The sequence below is a fragment of the Numida meleagris genome, chromosome 2 (genome assembly GCF_002078875.1).
Source record: "Numida meleagris isolate 19003 breed g44 Domestic line chromosome 2, NumMel1.0, whole genome shotgun sequence".
NCBI lineage: Eukaryota > Metazoa > Chordata > Aves > Galliformes > Numididae > Numida > Numida meleagris.
The window spans coordinates 34,599,819-34,620,231 of record NC_034410.1 but is presented as its reverse complement, the minus strand read 5'-3'; the positions used below and the strand labels follow the sequence as shown (position 1 = coordinate 34,620,231).

Here is a 20,413-nt window from a genome sequence, read left to right as displayed (position 1 = left end):
TTCATGGTAAAACACACTGTTTGTGATGCTAAATGCTTGGATTATTTTTGCTCCATTTTGGAAAACTGTGTGTGCATTCCTACATCTTTCAGAACTGTTGGCAGTGGTTATGTGATTGTGATGATTTGTCTTATTCTCCTTTCAGTGCCAGTGCTAAGGCTGCCCCACTGAACATCAACAAAGTCTCCAACAGCTTACTGAACTTTGGCCGAAAGCTGATAGCTCCAGCCATGGCTTCAGGTAGCACTGCAGGCCCCACTGCCGGGGCAGGCAGCTTCCCTCCAACAACAGGACCCACCCGTGGGACAGCAGAAGCCCCCCAGTACCACCAGCACCAGGCACAGCAGCAGAGAATGATGAAATCAGAAAGCATGCCAGTCCAGCTGGGCAAAGGTAACAGCAAAAAATGTGGCAGTGATACAGCAGGAGACATTCTTTTACTGATGCACTAAGTTTGTATCTGGAGGGATTAGAAGAGGCAGAATTTTGTTAGACAGGATGTTTGCGATGTAACATAGAATTAGCTGTTATGACAAGAACGTGAAAATACTAGGAAGTTTTGAACCTTTAAAAATATTAACAACAAATGCCTTGAGACATACCAGCAAACTCTATTGTTACTGTAAACATTAGCTATCTTCCTATACATTTATTTTCCAGTCTTTTAAATGCACCATAATTTAACTGCAAGACTAATTTCATATCATTTTTTTCAGGTTATTGGCACAAATCCCATGCATAACAATATTAGCTGAATGTGAGTGCAGGATGTTAGATCAATTACAGAGTAATTCTTAACAAACGAAATCTTATTCCCTTTAGGAGTTGGGGAGCTTATTTCAGAAGCTACTTGAGCAATGACATGTATTTGCCTCTTAATAATTTGTGATAACCCCATGCACTTTCTCAGTTTGATAAATACTTTTTTGGAGCCTTTTTTTATATTTCTCAAGGACAGCTTATTTGAACAACAAAGTCAGCAAGCTCAGCTTTGGTAGATGTTTCCTATGGTCTGCTAGGCTCAAGGCATATTTCTGCTTTTCATCTTCAAACAGCCTATGGCAGTATGGTCTTTGAAAGGAATGCATAGCACTCTACTTAAGTGTCTGATGTTTCTTGTTGTAGCTCATAATAAGTAATGGTTATAAGTTTGAGGGCTGTCTGAGGTGCTGACTACCCTGAACTGTTGCGTCATATTTTTCACCAGACTGAAAGTGTATGAGGAAGGAAATAACATTTTCATGGCTCAGGTTGATGTTCTTTCTCTTTCCCATGGCACCCTTTTTCTCCAGAGTCAGTCCTTCCATGATGCATCACATTTCCTGGGAGATACTGAGAGAACAGCATTTGGGAGTACAACTGTTCTCACGAAGCAGAGAGGTGCAAGCAGTTTTGTAAAAGGCACTACAGCTACTTGGCAAAATGCAGATTTGTAGCTTCTCTCAGAACCCTAGAACCATATCCAAAAGTGCTTCAGTGTGAGTTTTGAATGTCCCCAACACTGTGCAAATATGAAACTGAAGTGTGGTAATTTCTCTGCTGTGCCGTGGTCTCATTTGGTTTGTATTTACTAATGTCATGTATGCTCCTGTTTGAATCCTTGATGGAAACCCTGCTTAAGTCAATGGAAGAAAAATTAGGTCTAGAAGGAAATTATTTCCACAGTTTTGGACAGGCTCTTTTGTTTGCCTTAAAAAAAAATCCATAGTAACATTATCACATGCCTGACTTTATACCATTTCAGTTGAAAACTGATCCTCAGGTGGTGATTTTCTTTTCCTTGCTTAATATGAAAAAATTGTAAAATTTGAAGCAGCTTATAGAGGTAGAATCATTTGTAGCTTAATGCTGATCTAGCCAATAAAAGATGGCCCTGTTTTTGCATGTGTATTAACTATTAACTAATTTGCTAAGAGGTCCAGAAATTGACTTGCTACTTTCCATGTAACAATTGGATTAAAAATTGTTGTTAGGCTTTGGTGATTGTCATGCACAAACTGTGCACGTATTTCTGTATAAACAGTATATCCATATTTGGTGCAACACTTGAGATGTAATTTAAAGGCAACAAAATGTAAATATACTTTTTTAATCAGTTGAGGTGAGAATGAGTTTTGTCTTATCAGTATCAGTACCATGGTTGTTGTTCCAGATCGGTTATCAGTACATTGCCTATAGTTGGACAGAAATTTTGAATGATGGCAGCTAGCTACAAGTGCTGACACACAGCACATAGTGTATTCTCTATCATGTCTTAAAAATCAGTTTTGTACGTTTTTGAAAGATAGTGATATCTGTACCTCCAAGAAAGTTCTGTGGACAGGGGGTCTGCAGTGGGTGAGGGCACTTCTCAGCAGCTCTGAGCAAAGTGCTTCAGGAGACAGGGGTTAGGACAGAAAAGCCCTTATTCTGCTCCTTCTGTTTGTGCTGAAGTGCCTTCTTCTTTGTGCGCTGTCTTTTATCAAACTGAATTCTGCTCTAGCTTTTGGATTTCTCAAAGCTGGTTGATGTGGTTTGTAACTAGAAGGCTCCTAAGTTACTGACAAACTGTATCTAACTTTCTGATGTTCCCATTCATCACCATGTTTTCAGCTCATCTTAGCCTTCTGGAGCTTAGTCATTTAGCTGAGGTAGGCAGAGGCAAGCATTTTGCATTTAAATTGATAGTCATTTGCACTTCCAGTCAATCTACTACTCATAGATGCTGAGTTGGACAATACAACCAAAGACCAAAGTACTGTGAGTCTGACAGGGATCAAGTCAGTAGAGGAAGTTATCCGTTTTTTCTCGTTATATTAGTCCTTTCAGGTTTGGAATGCTCAAGAAGTGTTGATAATTTAAATTAATACGTAGAGTGCTGTGAATTTGAAGAGATTAAGTTCAGTGCCTAATCTACTTTGTTTGAATTGTGAAGAAGTCATCGGTGACAAAATGTCTTGACGGATGGCAAAATAATCCTACCTCAGCTCCTAGAGCTATGCTTTGGCACTGATAGCACTCACTCCTGTCACAAAGCTGCAGCAGTGACAGATGTCACTCACGCATCCATGAGTGCTGTGCTCTATGTGAGGGATGGTTGTTTTATATCATCAATAGGAATTGTTTCTCATTCCAAAGTTTTTGGACTTGCTGAGTTTCTTTAAGAAAAACACGCATATAATTTAGAGAATGTACATGGAAAAGCAGTAGACAGACATAAAAAAAATTCTAATTGCAAGCCTGTAATTCCAGATGAGTCTTCAACATTACAAATCACAGTTGAATGAAATATCCAGACACCTAATTGGAAAATCAGTTCCTTCTAATAATATATTAATCCCATTCAGCCTGTCCTCAGCGCAGAAGGCTGGGTGTCATTACTGATTATTTCTATGAGGTGGCCTGCTAATACAAAAGGGATTAAAATATTCTTTTGATCCTACACAGTGAAAGAATTCATAGGCACAAAGGTTAAATTTAAATCTAGAGTTCACTGGATTGTCATCTTGAGTTCGTGGTCTTGAGAGACAAAACCACTGATAATGAAAAAAAATGGGAAGAAAAAAAAGCAGAATTGTTGCCCTTAGTGTTTCACCGGATACTTGAGCATTCAGAAACTGCACAATCTTTGCCTACCAAATGGTAATGTGCTGCCAGGAAAAAAAAAGAAAGAAAAAAAAGTCTTTCACTTCTTCCCTCACCGTGCAAGATACAATTTTCCTTTCTCAGTGGAACCCAAAAGGCTTTTCATTTGAGTGTCACTTTATCACAAGGACGCATTAGAGGACCAATCTGAAGATGAAGTTCTGCCAAAACTGTGATCAGCTATTTAAAGCGTTTCCAGACTTCTTCAGTTTGTCTTTATGAGTTGATACTTCTGAGGAATTTGCTGTAGCATAAATAGAATTGCCACAGTCACCTAATATGCCCTAAAGAAATGATCTCCATCTTTGGAATTACTAACAAACTAGAAAATGAGTATGTTTTTCCTGAAGGAAAAGAAGTTGTCTGTACTGATAGCAGAATTCAAAAAAGAAAATAAAAGTGAAATAATATGCTGTATTAAAAAATGTTTTTTTTTATTTGAAAAAAAGAAAGTACATATCCTTAAGTAATGATAAAATTTTTCTGACAGCATGAATTTGATACTCCCTAACCAGCTTTTCCACAAGCAGCATATAGCACAGCAATTATCCCATAGGATTTTGCCATAACGTCCCATCGGACGCCACCAAGCCCCGATTCAGACCGAAGTCCCGCACTAACGTGTCTCTTTGCTTGGCAGGAGATGCCCCCGGCGGCGATGCCGCGCTGCCCGGCCCCGCGCAGAACCCCGCTGCGCTCCCAGGTACGGACCTGCAGCAGCATCCCGGGCTGAATCCAGTGGGATCCCTGGGATGCTCCATCTGTGGCGTCTCCATCCACCTTCACTGCCATTGTCTATCCACCGAGCGGCACTGTTGTGTAGAAATTAAAACAGCAGCTCCGCTTCATCCCTCTCTCAGTGCTGTGTGTGGCTCCCATTCCCCATACAAATCTGCACTTGCTTTGTACTTTTTGGTCCATCTCACACTTGGTCATGGGGGGCAATGTGGCCATCGGTTTCTCTTTTAGCTGTGTCACTTCCCCATTGTTGTGTTTGAGGTGGTATTTTGAACCAAACACTGACATTAATGCCTTTAACCAAAGAGAAGCTTACCGGGCGTGCTCCGAAATAATAGCCCTACACATGTATGTGTGTAATAAGGTGGGTTGAATAAGTGTTAGAAATGCTGGATGCCTTTGTTCCCATTTCACTGAAGAAAAAAAAAAAAAAAAGGAAAAAAAAAAAGGAAACTAATTTATCTGAAGGTTAGAAGTTTTATAAAACTCATATCATTATTTTTTCAAATTTTCATACTCTACATCCTGACTGTGGCAAATACAGAGTAATAGATGAGCAGTTCCCAATAGTTTTGAATTACAGATTTTGCCTTGCTTCTATTCTTCTTGGTAACTTTGTCCTTCATTCTCCTTTTAACTATGAAAGTGATTCTTCTCTTTCCAAACAGAGAGTAAGCCATTGGTTTTGTATGCCATTCGTGCATGTCTTCTTTGATTCTTCTTATATTTTCCTATGCCTGTGGAGGTAGAGGCCTGCAAAGTTCATGGTTATCTCCCTTCTAACTAAATTCAAATTTAGTAAGCTTGCTTTTCTTTCATTGTAGGTCTTCCCCACTCCTTTCATCATCTCCTTTCCACTTTAATACAGATGCACATTATATTTTAACTTTCCCTCTCCTCTTCAAGATAGTGCACCTCTCCACACCTTCTACCCTGCTGACAATACAACACTACCACATCTGTGTATTTTACAAATGGTTTTGAAACAGTGCATTTGTGACCCTAGTGTCAGCCACAGTAATTTTCATCAACAGGCAAGTAGGGAGCCAGTTTGAAGACAGTACACAAAGGTTGCACTGCTCCTTTTTGCCCCTAGAATGGTATGTACTTTTAGTGCACGAGGCCCTGTGCATCATTACAGTGAAGTTTTTATGGACTTTCGCATACAAAAATATATCTATTTTAAGACATCTTATGCAATACTGAGTTGTGACCACTGCTAACATCGGGGGTCCTTCGCTATTGACTCTGTATTCCTCATAAGCATTTCTTTGATTTCCATTCTTGTGGTTTCTTCAGCCTGATTGATTTTGGCCTTATGACCTTCTGGTATATGTTTAGGTAGTCAGAGATTAGATTAAGAACTTCTCTCAAATCTTTTAAGGAGGCATAATGCATTCATCTGAGATTGTTAGAATAAACATAATAAAATGAGAGATACAATGAAGTGATGATCTCAGTTTGCTGACTGGGCTGGTAAAGAAGAATGAGGTGTGTTTGGTTGGTTAGTAAATGTAGTTTGTTGTATCACATTGTATATTTGGTTGTATACTGCGAGTAAGCGTTCTGCTCTGTTTTTTCTTTATTTACTGAAGAATACTCCCAAAACTCTCTCAAATGATGGTGAGGTGCAGGCACAGGTTGACCAGAGAAGCTGTGGATGCCCCATCCCTGTAGGTGTTCAGGGCCAGGTTGGATTGGGGCCTGGGCAGCCTGATCCAATGCCTGAGTTAGTGGTTGGCAACCCTGCCCATGGCAGGGGGTTGGAACTAGATGATCTTTGAGGTCTCTTCTAACCTAAGCCATTGTATGATTCTATGGTTCATAACATGACTTTGAGCTATTGAGTGAGAAGAACGTGTCATGCCATTTGTTAAGAAACATGCTGAATCAGTGAGACACCCTACAAAAAAGAAAGAAATAGCATTGTAACCATCCTTAGATCATGAAATCTTTGCACTGATGTTATATTGTACTTTCAAACTTACACGAAGGCTGCTAATACCTTAAAAATTGGTACATGCATAATACATCTTCAGAAGCGTTGTGATGACTTCGGTCAGCTGTCCCTGCTGTAGCTCCACTAAGCCTCGGTGTTGGGAGAATCATAGGCAGCTTTCTTTTTGGACTAAGGAAAGTAGTTGCAATTGGTATGAATTGTCTTTCAACTTTCTTCTTTTTTCTTAAAATTGATTACCCCTCTGAATTTTAGAAAAGCCCATTACAATCCAAGAACTCTGCTTTATGACTTGCAACACACTCTAATTCTTCATGCATGCTATTCTTTCTCTTGTGAAATTACTGTTCAGATTCCCCAAAAAAATCTATGACACAGTGTAGTTCACATGGTTGGAGCCAGCATAAAAAAATTAAGTTTCCTGATGATAATTGTCTCAGATCTGTTTACTCACACAGCAGACTCAGATTAGAGCCCCAAGCTTTCTTCTTACCTTCCATTTGGTATAAAACCTACAGAAAAAGTAATTTTATCTCTTCTGTTTTACTGTATCTCCATCTTAGCATTGTTGCATCCAGTGTTGCATTTATTTTTAATCTTTTTTAGAACTTATAGTCTATAAAACTCTTGGTATTACTTGAACAAATTCCCTCTTGCAACAGGTTTTCTCTCCACAAAATCTCAACCATATATATTTCTTCTCTTGTTTGGTTATACAAGTAGGTGCATACTCATTTCCTCTAAACTGATCTTTTCTTGAAGTGCAGCTGTTTAATGAACAGTATTTACCACAAGAATAGTTCTCTGTCTTTTAAATTTGGACCTTTTTTGCTAAGAACTGGAAGACTGAATATAAAAAAAAGTTCTTACAAAGCATTTTTCCATCATTTTACCAAGCTACATTATATCATGTGCATGAGTTCCTCAAATGCATATAAAGCATCTGTCTCTTGATGTTGTCTTTGAAATTTTACTGCATCTTCTGCATATTGCAGATGAAGTGGGTTAAGCACAGGCCAAGAAATTGAGATGTATGTTAAATACTTATATTGCTCTCTTTAATTCTTTTCATTTTCAATCTTAGTCTTAAGTGAAAGCTATCTTCTTATTACTAGGATAGGAAAAAGAGCCCATTTACTCTAATTTATACATAATTAAATATTTTTTCATTGTACTTCATGCATCTTCTAGGCTTTCTTGTACATGATACGTGATTAGAGGAGATCTGAGAAGCGGCAGAAAAATGCAATTGAAAGAATAAGGAAAGGAAAAAGTTGGAAAAAGGAACTCCTTCAGTACCTAAAGGGGGACTATGAGAAAGGGGGATAGACTCTTTAGCAGTCTGTTGTGACAGGACAAGGGATATGGTTTCAAACTAAAAGAGGGGAGATTTAGATTGGACATGAAGTTTTTATACAGTGAGGGTGGTGAGGCACTGGAACAGGTTTCCCAGAGAGGTGGTGGAAGCCCTGTCCATGGAGACATTCAAGGTCAGACTGGATGGGGCTCTAAGCAACCTGATCTAGCTGTAGGTGTCCCTGTTCATTGCAGGGGAGTTGGAGTAGATGGCCTTTAAAGATCCCTTCCAACTCAAATGATTCTTTGATTCTGTGAAGTCACAGAAGTAGAAAAGGCAAAGTAAAAGGGTCTGAAGATGACGAAGAGGCAGTCACAGCAGTGTCCACAGGAGAAGCAGAATATAAAATGCAGGACAGTCATGGTAGAGAAGAGCAAAATAAGGCAACAGAGAACAAGGGAGAAAATAAGAAACAGTTTCTGTGTCACTTTTCTTTAAGAAAGCTTTAAGAATATTAAACTCAGGTTCCTTCTTTTTTGTCCTTTCTCATCCGTTTTGTCACATGGGATGTTTTATTCTTTGCAAGTTCAATCTCCTTGCTAAGATGACATTTTAAATAGATCTGTGTTTATTGCCTTTAGAAAATGTGAATTGCTGGTTTCATGTGGCTGTGACTGTGCAATATGTGTCATGTAGGGCAAATGCCACAGAGAACTTGGCTTGAATTCTGTCTCCACCCTGCAGGTGGCCCTGGCACTGCTGGCATGCACACCACTTTGAGGACAGCCACTGTTCTAGAGCTAAAATGACTGAATAAGGTTAAAATGTATGAGTAGTTCCTCCTAGTTGTTACCCTTAGTTTAAAATGTTTGAACTCAACATACCTGGTCTCTTTTTGTTTCTAAATCTGAATTTGTGTGTTTTCTACAGCCTTTTCTTTCATTTCTTTGTCTTTACTGTTCTTTTGTTTCTTCAGAAACCTATATCATGGGAGAAGAACATAGTGCATAATGGAGGAGAAACTTCATTTCAGAAAGGGAGTTAGTGTTGCATTTTCAGATTTGGTCGTGCACCCACAATGACAAAAAGTGTACGAAATGTACACTGAGTACACTGGGAGGTCTGTGCATTAATAGTGGCATCTCTTGTAAGAAAAGATGGAGCTCTTTGGAATTTGATTGTGGTCTTGCAGAGGTGATGAATTTGCACCTATAACATCTGAATGGTGGTTTGTTCTTGAGGCTTTAAAAGGAAGCATGAAAAGCACACCCAAAAGAAAGGAAAGGAAAAGGGAGAAGCTGAACAGAAATTTCAATTGGCATAGCCAAGAAAACAGGAAAAGGGAAGAATTATAAACCTTATTTCTACATGTTCCTTTACTTTTTTTCAAAATGGCAACTTCTATAACTGTGTTGTGTCACACAGGATTGACTTCCTCAGATAATTGAAAAGTTTTTTTTTAAACTAGGATATGTCTTAATGTAACATTTTCATAATTAAAGTTAACAAAAACTGTTGTATGAGTTGTATTTTCTTCTAGAACTGTTCAAATAAAAATTTATATTAAATATTTCAAAACTCTTTGTGGGCCTCAGCTGGGAGGAATGGTCTTTGTCATAAACTGCCTGATCACATACAGCAATACAGCATCACGGTGAAATAGCACAGGGGGTGTACCCAAGTGTCCTCACTGTGTCAGCGGACTACACTAGATTCTTTAGAAAGAATGCATGAACTTGCAGTAACGCAATACTGAGTAGGCTTCATCAAAATCTATCAGGTGAAAATGGCCTTAAAATTTGAGGCATGAGAATTTATATTCTTTCTCAAACACAACTTACTATTTTCTGTTGCAAGTCTAGAAATTGTCATATAGATATTAAATGTTAAACCCATTCTTGTAGTCCAGTGTTCTTGTCCTCGGTTTTCTTTGTCAAGTTTTATAGTGTATTTGTTGAGAGACAAAGGGTTTCCTTTGCAGTGTTGATGAGGTGAGATTTTTTTTTATTATGAGGTGTACTTTTGCTCATTATGCATCATATGGAATCTCCTCAGACTGTGTATATATTGTATATGTATTGGGACAGTACTTATATATATTCATTTATTTATTTATAGAGATACATATATGTAGATAAATGTATAGATAGGTAGCTGTTCAGCATATATACAAGGGATGCTCAGAAAGTAATACCTTCTATTTTATTATGTCAGCCCACAATATAAGAGACAAATTGTGGTGGTATGGCAATAGAGGATGAACCTTCCTACCAATATTCCATTACATGTTGTTGTGGACGGATGGCAGCAGAGGGGCAGTCTGACAGTCTGACAGTATGGCGTCTGACATGAAAGTGCATGTAGAGCAAAAGTGTGTCACTAAATTCCTCCATGCAGAAAAAATTGTACCCATTGACATTCATTGACGCTTGCTGAACATTTCTGGAGACCAACCAGTGGATGTGAGCACAATGAGGTGGTGGGTGGTACATTTCAGCAGTGACAACAGCAATAGTGGGACACTTACACAGGTGCATATTTTTACAAGTACAGCATGCAGGCTTTTGTTCATCTCTGGTAAAAATGCAGTGGTAATGGTGGAGACTGTGTTGAAAAATAGTGTTTTGTTGCTAAGAATTTGCTCTATTGCATAGCATTATTATGCTCTTTGTATCTGTTGTGGTTTCCATGGAAATAAATAGGAGGCATTACTTTCAGAGCAACCTACGTATATACTATGTAGTGTGTGTATATAAATATATACCTATATATACATTAAGATTTGTGTCTTTCTCTTAGAGAAAAATCAAGTTCTGTGTACGTCAGAATAGTTCTTCAATTTCAGTGCACGCTGAAGTGTTGAGCTATCTGTGAATTTCAGTGAATATCAATTAAGACGATGATGTATTTACAGGGAAAAGAAACAGCCCATTGATTAATTCTCGTCTTACTTTACACTTCTTTTATAGGTCAAAGTTCAAAAATCAGCTCATCTCCAAGCATAGAAAGCTTGCCTGGGGGACGTGAGTTTACAGGATCTCCACCTTTCTCTGCATCAAAAAAGGATTCATTTTTCAGTACCATCTCCCGTTCTCGTTCCCAAAGCAAGACTATGAGCAGAAAAGAGTCTGTGAGTTCCTTAACTTTTCAAGCTATTTTAATGTCACACAGCATTACATGTTATAGCCATCACTTCTCTCATTCATTAAGCACTTGTACTTGAAAATGTTTCCCTCGGCTCATATTAGTGGCAAAAGCAGAAATAAGCTATTTAAACTGTTTCTGTTGAGTAACACCTCCATTATGGATTCCATCCCATAATCCCACTGGAAATGAAACTGTGAAACAGTCTGAGGCCTCTAAAAAGGAGGGAAAAACTCCTGCAAGTTGCTTTGCTTTGCTTTGCTTTGCTTTGCTTTGCTTTGCTTTGCTTTGCTTTGCTTTGCTTTGCTTTGTTAGACTTTTGGTATAGCCCTGAAGTTAATAAACAGTTCAGTGAGGAGCACGAACGCTCAGCAGATCCAAACATGTCCATCTGTTGTCCCTGAAATTCTTCAATACATCAGAGATTTCACAGTGTCTGTAGCATCTGTAGTCACAGTTTTATTTCTTGCATAGCCCTGATCTTCCATTTGGCCACAAGACAGAATGTTTTTAGCCAAGAAGATGAGTACAAATTTTTCATAGGTGTGTTCCAAAGAAATTCTCATCTAATAAGAGATATTATAGGAGCACTAATTTAATAAACCTCATATGCCTTGGAGCCAGAGGATTCTTGTCTATATTGCATACCAGTTCCCCACTGACTTTCTGCTGATTAAAATCCAACTACGTAGGTGGAAAAAAGTTGTGTTTTTTGTGAGATGAAGCCAGTTCTCCATTCCATTTTTGCCAATGTACGTTCATATAATTTCCCATTGATTTGAATAAAAATGAATTGTAATAGCAATATTTCTATATTAGAGCATCCTTCAGATATTCAGAAATCTTAGAAACGGATCTAAATGTGGTACAGAAATTTAATCTGAACATCTCAGCACTTTCATCTTCAAATAGCAGAATCTTTGTTAGTCACATCATATTTTTGGTTTGATATTTGAAATGTTTTGATGAAATGCCTAATTTTGCACAATGTTTTTCAGCTTTTGTTCACTAAAAGAGTTGTTCTACATACTTCAGTGATGCCTAAAGAAAAACTGTGTTTTGTGGTTAGTTGACAAGAAGCCTTATGTTTATTTTGTATCCATTTAAGACATATCAAACTGAGTTTAATCTAAACCGACAATATCTTTCTGCTTGTACTCATGAGTTAAAGAAAAATAAATATACCAATATTCAAATTCTATTTTACACAGTTTAACAAGATCTAAATCCAAATTTTGCTTACAATTTTTATCCCAGCCGGCACTCCGGTTTTTTGCACCAAGGGTTCTCTAAAGAAAAAATTTCCATAATAACACCCAGTCAATTTTCAATTTTCAGGTAAATAGTTTCTCTTATTTGTGAAATTTTATTAGTCTCTTCGCATGGATTTGTAACAAAATTATTGATGGCAACAGATTTCTAGTCATTATGATATTTTTCAATAGATTGGTAGTCATGGTAATCTAAGATGAGCACTACTTTTCCAAAGCATTCTTTGAACTGCAGTACTTTATATTTTAACATTATATGATTAGACATCTAGAAAAGGTTTTAGGCTAGCAAAATCTATTTCCTTATGTTTGGTTTCTTACTGACTTTTAATATAGAAAAAAGAAATTTACTGTAACTCTTAGAGGAAAGGCTTGTTTAAATCTATTCTTGATTCCTCAAGATTATGTTTGGTTTTAACTTTCCTGTAAGTTTCATGATATCTAGTGTTCCATTTAAAGAAAACCCCAAGAAGTTCATCCTGAGGTCCCAAAATAGCTGCATCATAATTGTCCAGTCTTATAGTTGTTTCCTTTACAGCTGTTTTCTGGAGGGGAAAAAAAAAAGAAATTGAAGCAAAATGAGCTCACATCTTTGTTTTATTTATAAAAACTGAACTTTTTAAACTTTTTTACATTTGTGTCTAATAATCACAGAGATTATGATATTAAGCACAGGGGAAATTATCTTTGTTGGAACATGCCATGCATCAATCACGTTATGAAAAGATTATTTTAAATGCAGTCATTCTGTGGATGAAGGAGAATCCAATTCTCCTTCATCTCTGTACTTTTAATTAATGTCCTTCTCAAGGAAAAAGTGGGAATGGAATACATGCATAAAAATATGTCCTTCAGTATAGAATTTTAATAGGTGATTTTCACAGACCGGAGGACATTTACTGTGGCATTGTCAAAGGATGAACAGGAATGTCATCATCACAAGCCACTCCTGAAGTGTGACCTGTATCATAAGTCCAGATCTGGGCTCCTCCATACAAGAGAGACATGACGCACTGGAGGGACTCCAACAAAGGGCCACAAAGATGATGAAGGAGTGGAGCATCCCTCCTATGAGGAAAGGCTGAGAAAGCTGAAACTGCTCAGCCTAAAGAGAAGGCTCAGGGGATAACTTCTCAGTATACCTGAAGAGAGGATACAAAGAGTCAGGCTCTCTGCAGTACTGCTCAGTGCAAGGGCCTTCTGAACACCAGGAAGCACTTTATTGTCTGGGTGACTGAGCACTGGCACAGGCTGCCCAGAGATTGGAGTCTCCTCCTTGTAGATACTCAGAACACTCCTGGACATGGGCCTGGGCATGCTGCTCCAAGCGTCACTGCCGGAGCAGGGGCTGGACAGATGGACTCAGAAGTCCCTGCCAACCTCAGCCAGTCTGTGATTCTAAGACAGCATGAGCTGGAATATGACTTACTTAAATTCTTTCTTTCCTAAAGTCTGTCCAACAAGCTGGACTTTCTTTGAAAGAGTTGTGATCAAAATTGGTACTTGATTCATTGCCTTCAGGAATAAGATGACTCCATTTCTCATACTATAAGGACTCTTTAATTTATATTTGGTCTTATGTTTTTGTTTTTGTTTTTGTTTTCTTTTCAAATGCAAAGGTCAATTGAATGACTTTTTTACTACTGTTGACAGAAATAGATGTCCTCAATTTTATTTAAAGCTGTGAATCTATAGCCTTGGGGCTGAATGCACAGTATCAGATCATGTTTTGGCAACCTATGCGAGCCTGATGTGATGCACATTATTGTCGAGTGGCGTTAAGCTGTATGCTAAAGTATGGGCCTCTAAAAGTGTTTGAAAGCCTGTTTTGTGCTCTGCATTGAAATGCCTCTGTACCTCTCTATATAGCTTACTGCTTTCTGACAGGTTGCAATTTCTGGAGTCATTTTCCCATAAAGAAGAACAGGATCGTAGTAATACATAATGCAGTCCAGTGCCCATTATCTTTGGGCTGGGTTAGTCTTGCTGGAATAAAGTCCTAGAAAATTTCCTCTCGTAACCTGCTTACTGCCACCTCCTCTTCAGCAGAGGAGACTGGGTACATTTGTGGTCCATTTATTTCTGATGATGTTAATTCTTTTTTTTCCAGCAAACATGAAGGAGAGTCTCTTTTCAGCAAATAGCAAAGCTCATTAGAACTTGATTTAGCAAATATGGTTGGCTAGTCTCACATTCTGGCAGAAAATCCTGTAAATGGCTTTCAGCTACAGAGATGTGCCAGAGAGGGATCTTTGAATCAAACAACGTAAACTTTTTTTAAAACTTTCACAGAACAAAAGCAGGAGAAAGATAATTGTGACTGAAAACAAAATTTTGATCTATATAAATATGTTTTAATATGTAAATTTCTATATAATATATTTCAAGTTAACAAAAACCAAATGATCCATTTGGAAAATGTGTTGATTAAAACATTCCCAAGAAAAAGATATTTCTAAGGAAAATCTGGAGAAGTTTATTTTCTTTACTAAAATAATTTGCATACTTGGTCAATCAGAATCCTCATTTCTTAGCAAAAAAAATAGTCCTGAACAAAAATATCTGCATCATGCTGGCTTTGATTGTATAGAATTTTTAATTAAGTCAAATTTGACAACATACACTATTGTCCTTACAAGCAGGTAGAAGCAACTGTTACTGTCTGTGATTTACATCACCAGTTTGACTAATTTGGTGTTAGTTAAGAACACCCCTCCAGATTAGAAAATTAATTTATGGCATCATTTTCAATTAAGAAGGCATCTGCTTTGCTGATTTTGGAGCCTGATTTAAGCATACAAGCTTGACAGTTCTGCTCAAGTAGAGATAATATAAGAAAATGAAAGGGATTAGAGGGTAGATTTAGGTTGGATAGAAGGAAGAAGTCTTTTGCAGTGAGGGTGGTGAGGCGCTGGAACAGGTTGCCCAGAGATATGGTGGATGCCCCGTCACTGGAAACTTTCAAGGCAAGGCTGGATCAGGATCAGGCCCTGGGCCACCTGATGTAGCTGTGGTTTCCCTGTTCATTGTAGGGGAGTTGGACTAGATGGCCTTCAAAGTTTCCTTCCAATTCTAAGGATTCTATGATTCTATGATTCTATTCTATGATAATCAAACTAACACTAGAGAACTACACATAAAAACTCATGCATACAAAAGTTTCTTTCAAAAAAAGCATACCTTTTGTGCATAATGACACGTCATGGAGACTTTGGATTCCCATGTATCTTCTCCCTGACATTATTTTTAAATCTGTTTTAAAGCCTTCAAGCAAAATATTTATATCAGTCCATACTTAATCATGCTGAACGTTTGTTTGGAAATATAAATGCTATGAGTAAAGGACCTTTTTAGTTACACATCATAATGTGTGGCCAGAATAAATTAGTGCCTGTGTTCGACAGCTAATTGCTTTATCAGTGTGTATCAAGCCTAAAGTTAAAGACATGATGATTGTTTCTCAGTGCCTTAAGTTTAATGAACTTCAGTGCCTTAATATTTAACTGCAATAAATGCTTTAGGGCATTTGCTTTTGTTATTTTGGTGTGACAGGGCAATCAGACACCTGAAAACTGTAATTTATTTAGTACTTCAGCTGTCTAATTTTAGAGGCAGATAAAAAGAATAGTAAATTGGAGGTGCTGCCAGCTGTCACGTGAGCACAGTTCATAGAAAAACCTCTGAGATGCTTAGAAAGTGTGATGTTTTTCTCAGTTTCCTTCCTCAGGCGCTCATGACATGCTGTGGCTCAAATAAAAGAGCTGAAAACAATGCAAGGAAAAATAAGCTGCCTTTTTAAGTTTTTATTAGAAATACTTGCATGTTTCATATAATTTTGTAAAAAGACAGCTGCATGCATGAGTGGCAGCTTTGAATTCTAATGCTCCTTATCTTTTCTGGAGTGATTCATTTCAGGGAAAATAAACTGTACTGTGATAAAAGCAGGAAGTTAATTGTTTAGAAAAAAAAATATGATGAATAAAAATCCAAGTGCTCGGCAGTGCTTTTTCTGTCATAATACAAGCAGTAAGTGTGTATACTGAGCAGATCTGTGGGGCCATTTGGAAGATTTTTAAAGCATCATTGTAAACTGTTGTCTTTCCCTGGTACAAGAGATTCAGATATGTGCAGCCTTATTAGAGTTTCCAATGACTTCTGCAGGGAAGCAAATAAGAATTATGTAACTCGAAAGAAGGTAGTCAGAGCTTCTTTAATTATTGGAGTGCCCTTTGTAACAGTGAAGGAAGATTTGAAAAATAACAGTCTGGAATGATTGAGACTACAAGCAATGTTTATAGGAGGATCAAAGTGACTTAGGAGCCAAGAAACATGATAATTTACTCCTTTGCAATCATGTTATCAGCAGCTCGGCAGGTACAGGAACTAGCTCTGTGCATGCTCTTTCCACCCATTAATCATGAAGTTAATGTTTTAGCATCCCAGTGGCAAAGAGAAATGCGTCTGGGGATCTATGCTGGTGGTTTGAGCTGCCCTTTTTTCCTTTTAAATGGAAATCTCTTCCCTTCATCCCGCTCTTTAAAGATAACACCACAAAATTACTGTCCATTTCTGTGAAGATCTCAGACACCTATACTGAACTCTCAACAAAATCATTGCTATCTCTCTATATCAGGCTATTCTTTTAGTTGGCTTGGGGTTTTTGTTTGTTTGCTTGTTTTGACTGGAAATTGTTTCTGTTTGGGGATTTTTTTTTCCCACTGTGCAATGAATTATAGGTGTGCACTTAAATTTAGAGTAGTTGGATTCTTATTTTGTCTGTTTAGTTAAACCTTTCCCTATAAAAAGAACAAAATTTGTACTTCTTTTAACAAGGTTATATAAATGCTGTCATTTGTATCTATTTATTGTCACTGCATAATCACTATACTCATGGCAGGAGTCATATCAAAGGTCAAATACATCTAGTCTAGATAAAGAATTGTTCAGTGAAATTCTTCTGCAGCTCACGCCTAAAACAAGCTTAACTGAAGATGAGTTGAACAAAAAGTATACTGTAAGAGGCCTTCATAAAGGACTTTGTGTATGTTAAACTGTGTATATTTACATGCTTACTGAGACAGCAAAATTAAGACACATGATTGCATATTTATATCCTTCTTAACTGGCCACTTCATTCAACCAAATACTTCAGTAACTTAATACTGAAACATGGAACATGAACTTTATTCAGTGTAGAGCATCAGTGCGTTCATCATTGCATATCCATATCCATTCATGAATACTAACAGCATTATTTCAGAGAGCTCTAAGTTCAGAAAATGTTTTTGTTTTGTGGTTTTTTTCCCTCTACTCACATTTTTCTTACATTTGTCCTATCGGCCTATGCAGTTTTAACACCGGTCAGACGAGATGGCAACCAATAACAGAGGGACTCATTCATTTATGTGTCTATTTATAGGCATTTCCAAGTACTAACTAAATACATATCTCAGTTTTATTATTTATACTTAAATACTGCAATATGATTGTCAGAGGTTTCAGCAGCAACACTGGCAGAAACCTTTTATCAGGATTTATATTCAAAGGGATAATTTCTATTTTCTTACAGCTCTTTCTGTTGTCCTACACATTCTCTTACCAAGTGAAGCTCTACAGATTTTCTTGATGTCCACCCTTCCACAATCAGTTGTACATTATTTGTTGCATTCCATAGATCTTCCAGCATTTTGTGGGTTTTTTTGTTAAACAGTTCATCTGTTTCACACACTTTAAAGAGAGTAAGAGAACATATTTTTTCTTGCATTTGAAAAGTGTTGGTCTCCTTAGACAGTGAAAATTCTAAATTATTAGAAATTTGAATGTTGGAAGAGAGAATTCCTGGGTCATTGACTATACTGAAATAGAGTTTCGATGCTTTCAGTTTTATAGGGGCCTTGTTCTCTTTTTTTTTATATTTCTTTTTTAAGTACAGAAAGGCTGAAGTATTTTTTTTTACTTATTTTTAATTCATTATTTAATCATTTACCAGTAATCCACTGGTTCTATTTTCATGTGCAAAACTTGGGAAAGCACTGTATGACACCAGGCCTATATGTGTTGTTACTGAAAACACACAGAGGAAAGTCAGGGTTGTACTAGTACCCAAAAAAATGCGCCTTTGCAGGTGAATGCCTTCTAGAATTTAAATTTATTGGCAAACTTGTGATGGTCTCATGCTGGTTAATCATTTCTGTCTATCTGTATTATAAAGTTACTTTCTTGTTTCTGATACTTGCTTTCAGTCAGTGCCCTCTGAACAAAATAATTTAGTATTGTTTTGGAATGTTGGTACATAACCTGATTTAGTTCAGCTCCCAGTAGCCACACTGAATATTCTGTTGACTTTTCTTATGTTCTTTGTTTTAGTTTCTTTTTTTTTTTTCAGTCACATTCCCTCACCACTTCCAGAGAGTTGTCACTGACATATCCTCACTAAAGACTATGCAGTGGCAGTTCTGTTTCAGCTTTTAAACTGACCAGTTCTCCTGAATCTACTTCTTTGAGCAGACTGACTGATGCATCGTACCCTGCAGTCTTTAACTTTGACAGCACTGTGTTTTGATCTAGAATTCTAGGATTCCTTTTTACCTCATTCACTTGTGCCTGCTCTTAAGTCCCTTGATGATTTTGGAGACACACAGTAGTTCCAGAGAACAGAACTTCTGTTTTGGAAAGGAACAAGTCAAAGTAATGATCAGGGCAGATGAGAAAAGGGGAATGGGGGGAAAGTATGCTTCTGTAGGTTTTGTGTTCTCCTTAATTTGCTTTAATGCAGATAACTACAGCACCACTTCCTTCATTAATCTGACGGAGACTCTGTTTGTACTTTAAGGAGCACATTACAATAAATATGTAACTGTCAGCAAGTGTATCATACCTACGGGTATGGCACCTAGTAGGCATCTATGCCTACTAGCAGCAGTGAAATAAAGAGTTTAAAAAAAAAAAAAGGAAAGAAACATTCCCACTTAAGGTGCATTATACCATCCTGGTATGAGGCGAGCAGGCTGGAAAGAGTTAAAATAATGTAAAATAAAAAACAAGTCAAGTTCATCATGCATGCAGTCCGAAGGAAAATATATATTTTGTAAGATTTATCTGAAAATACTGTACTTAAAATGTCGAATATTGCTGAAAATATACTCAAAATAATGAAAAATGGGCAGTGGTGAAGATGTCAAAAACACAAAACATGAGTAAGTTGTATTTGGGGATGTATTAGTAATGAGGATACCTCAACCAGTACAGGAACAGAGAAATATTGAGGTAATAGGTCAGCACTGGAAAAAAGTACATAATCTCTACTTCTGTAAGAATGAGTACACAGAGGCAGTATCTAAAGTTATTTGTGTACTTCCAGAGTAACACATTCATATCTGAAGTAATTCTGAATTGTATGAACATTTCATAAGAAAATTCTCAAGGTAAATGTGACAATATATATGCCATCTGCCATATTCTAGGTGAGCTTCATCAAGCGAAAGTAACTGTGCTCACATCTAATTGTTTCATAGCCCCTTCCATGCAGAAGAAGCTTTCTCTAAACATCGGCAAAGGAAATGCCTTATGATTCTTCAAAACACTCCAAAAACTTCCTGCTTTCCATTGGCAACAGTTTGGTTGCTAACATACTGAAGCCACATCCATAAGACTAACTAATACCACCGTATTGTTTCCATGTCCTCCCCATTTGTGTTCCTGTAGCCATCTGTTCTCTCTTGGCTTGCACTATTGAGTCCTTCAGAATATGGGTTTTTAATTTATGTTTGTATGGCACCAAGTGGGTTGAGGTCTTGTTCCTGATGAGGGTCTGGATGGGATGCAATTAAATAATACATAAATTAAATTAATAAATGTATTTATTAAAGTATTTCATTGTTCAGAAATGGTGATTTCTGGTTTAGGTATCAGGATGTGCCATAAAGTGTTTTGTGGCTGGCATAGATCATAAATTCTGTGTTTGTCAACCAACATTAAACTGTCAGGGGTTCAAGATTAGTAAGTTAAATCTTGTGTTTAATTGCATTTAGTTGTTAGATTGAAAAATTAAAATGAAGTAAATTTTCACAAAATGGAAACAGTAACCACTGCTTGTTTTCTCGAGGGAAATTTGAATAAAATTAAATGAGAAAACAATTTATGCCATGCATCGGAATTTTATTTGACATGTAAAATTCTACCAATATCCTAAGGGTATACCTTGTGTATGTTTTATGAATAAAACAGTATATGTACTGATAAGACTCTGAGCACGTCCCTGGCTTTAGAATTTCCCTGAATCGATGTCATTTTTTCAGTTACTTTCCTCTAAATGTTTGATACTTCATCAAAATTATTTTCTAATTTGCCCTGTCAATTTGCCAAGTACTCAGGGGTTTACTC

General features: G+C 37.2%; 1 protein-coding gene across 6 annotated transcripts in view; it reads left to right on the top strand.

Annotated features, from left to right (window-relative positions):
- The window catches only part of TBC1D5 (TBC1 domain family member 5), a 305,440-nt gene that overhangs the window by 251,627 nt on the left and 33,400 nt on the right, over nucleotides 1-20,413 (top strand). For 5 of the 6 annotated variants that reach the window (XM_021386226.1, XM_021386230.1, XM_021386228.1 and 2 more), the window contains 2 exons: nucleotides 146-393; nucleotides 10,586-10,746. In XM_021386226.1, the coding sequence (XP_021241901.1) occupies nucleotides 146-393; nucleotides 10,586-10,746 (409 nt within the window). Of the gene's footprint in view, nucleotides 1-145; nucleotides 394-4,264; nucleotides 4,328-10,585; nucleotides 10,747-20,413 lie in introns of all 6 variants that reach the window. The other variant, XM_021386231.1, reaches the window with a different exon arrangement.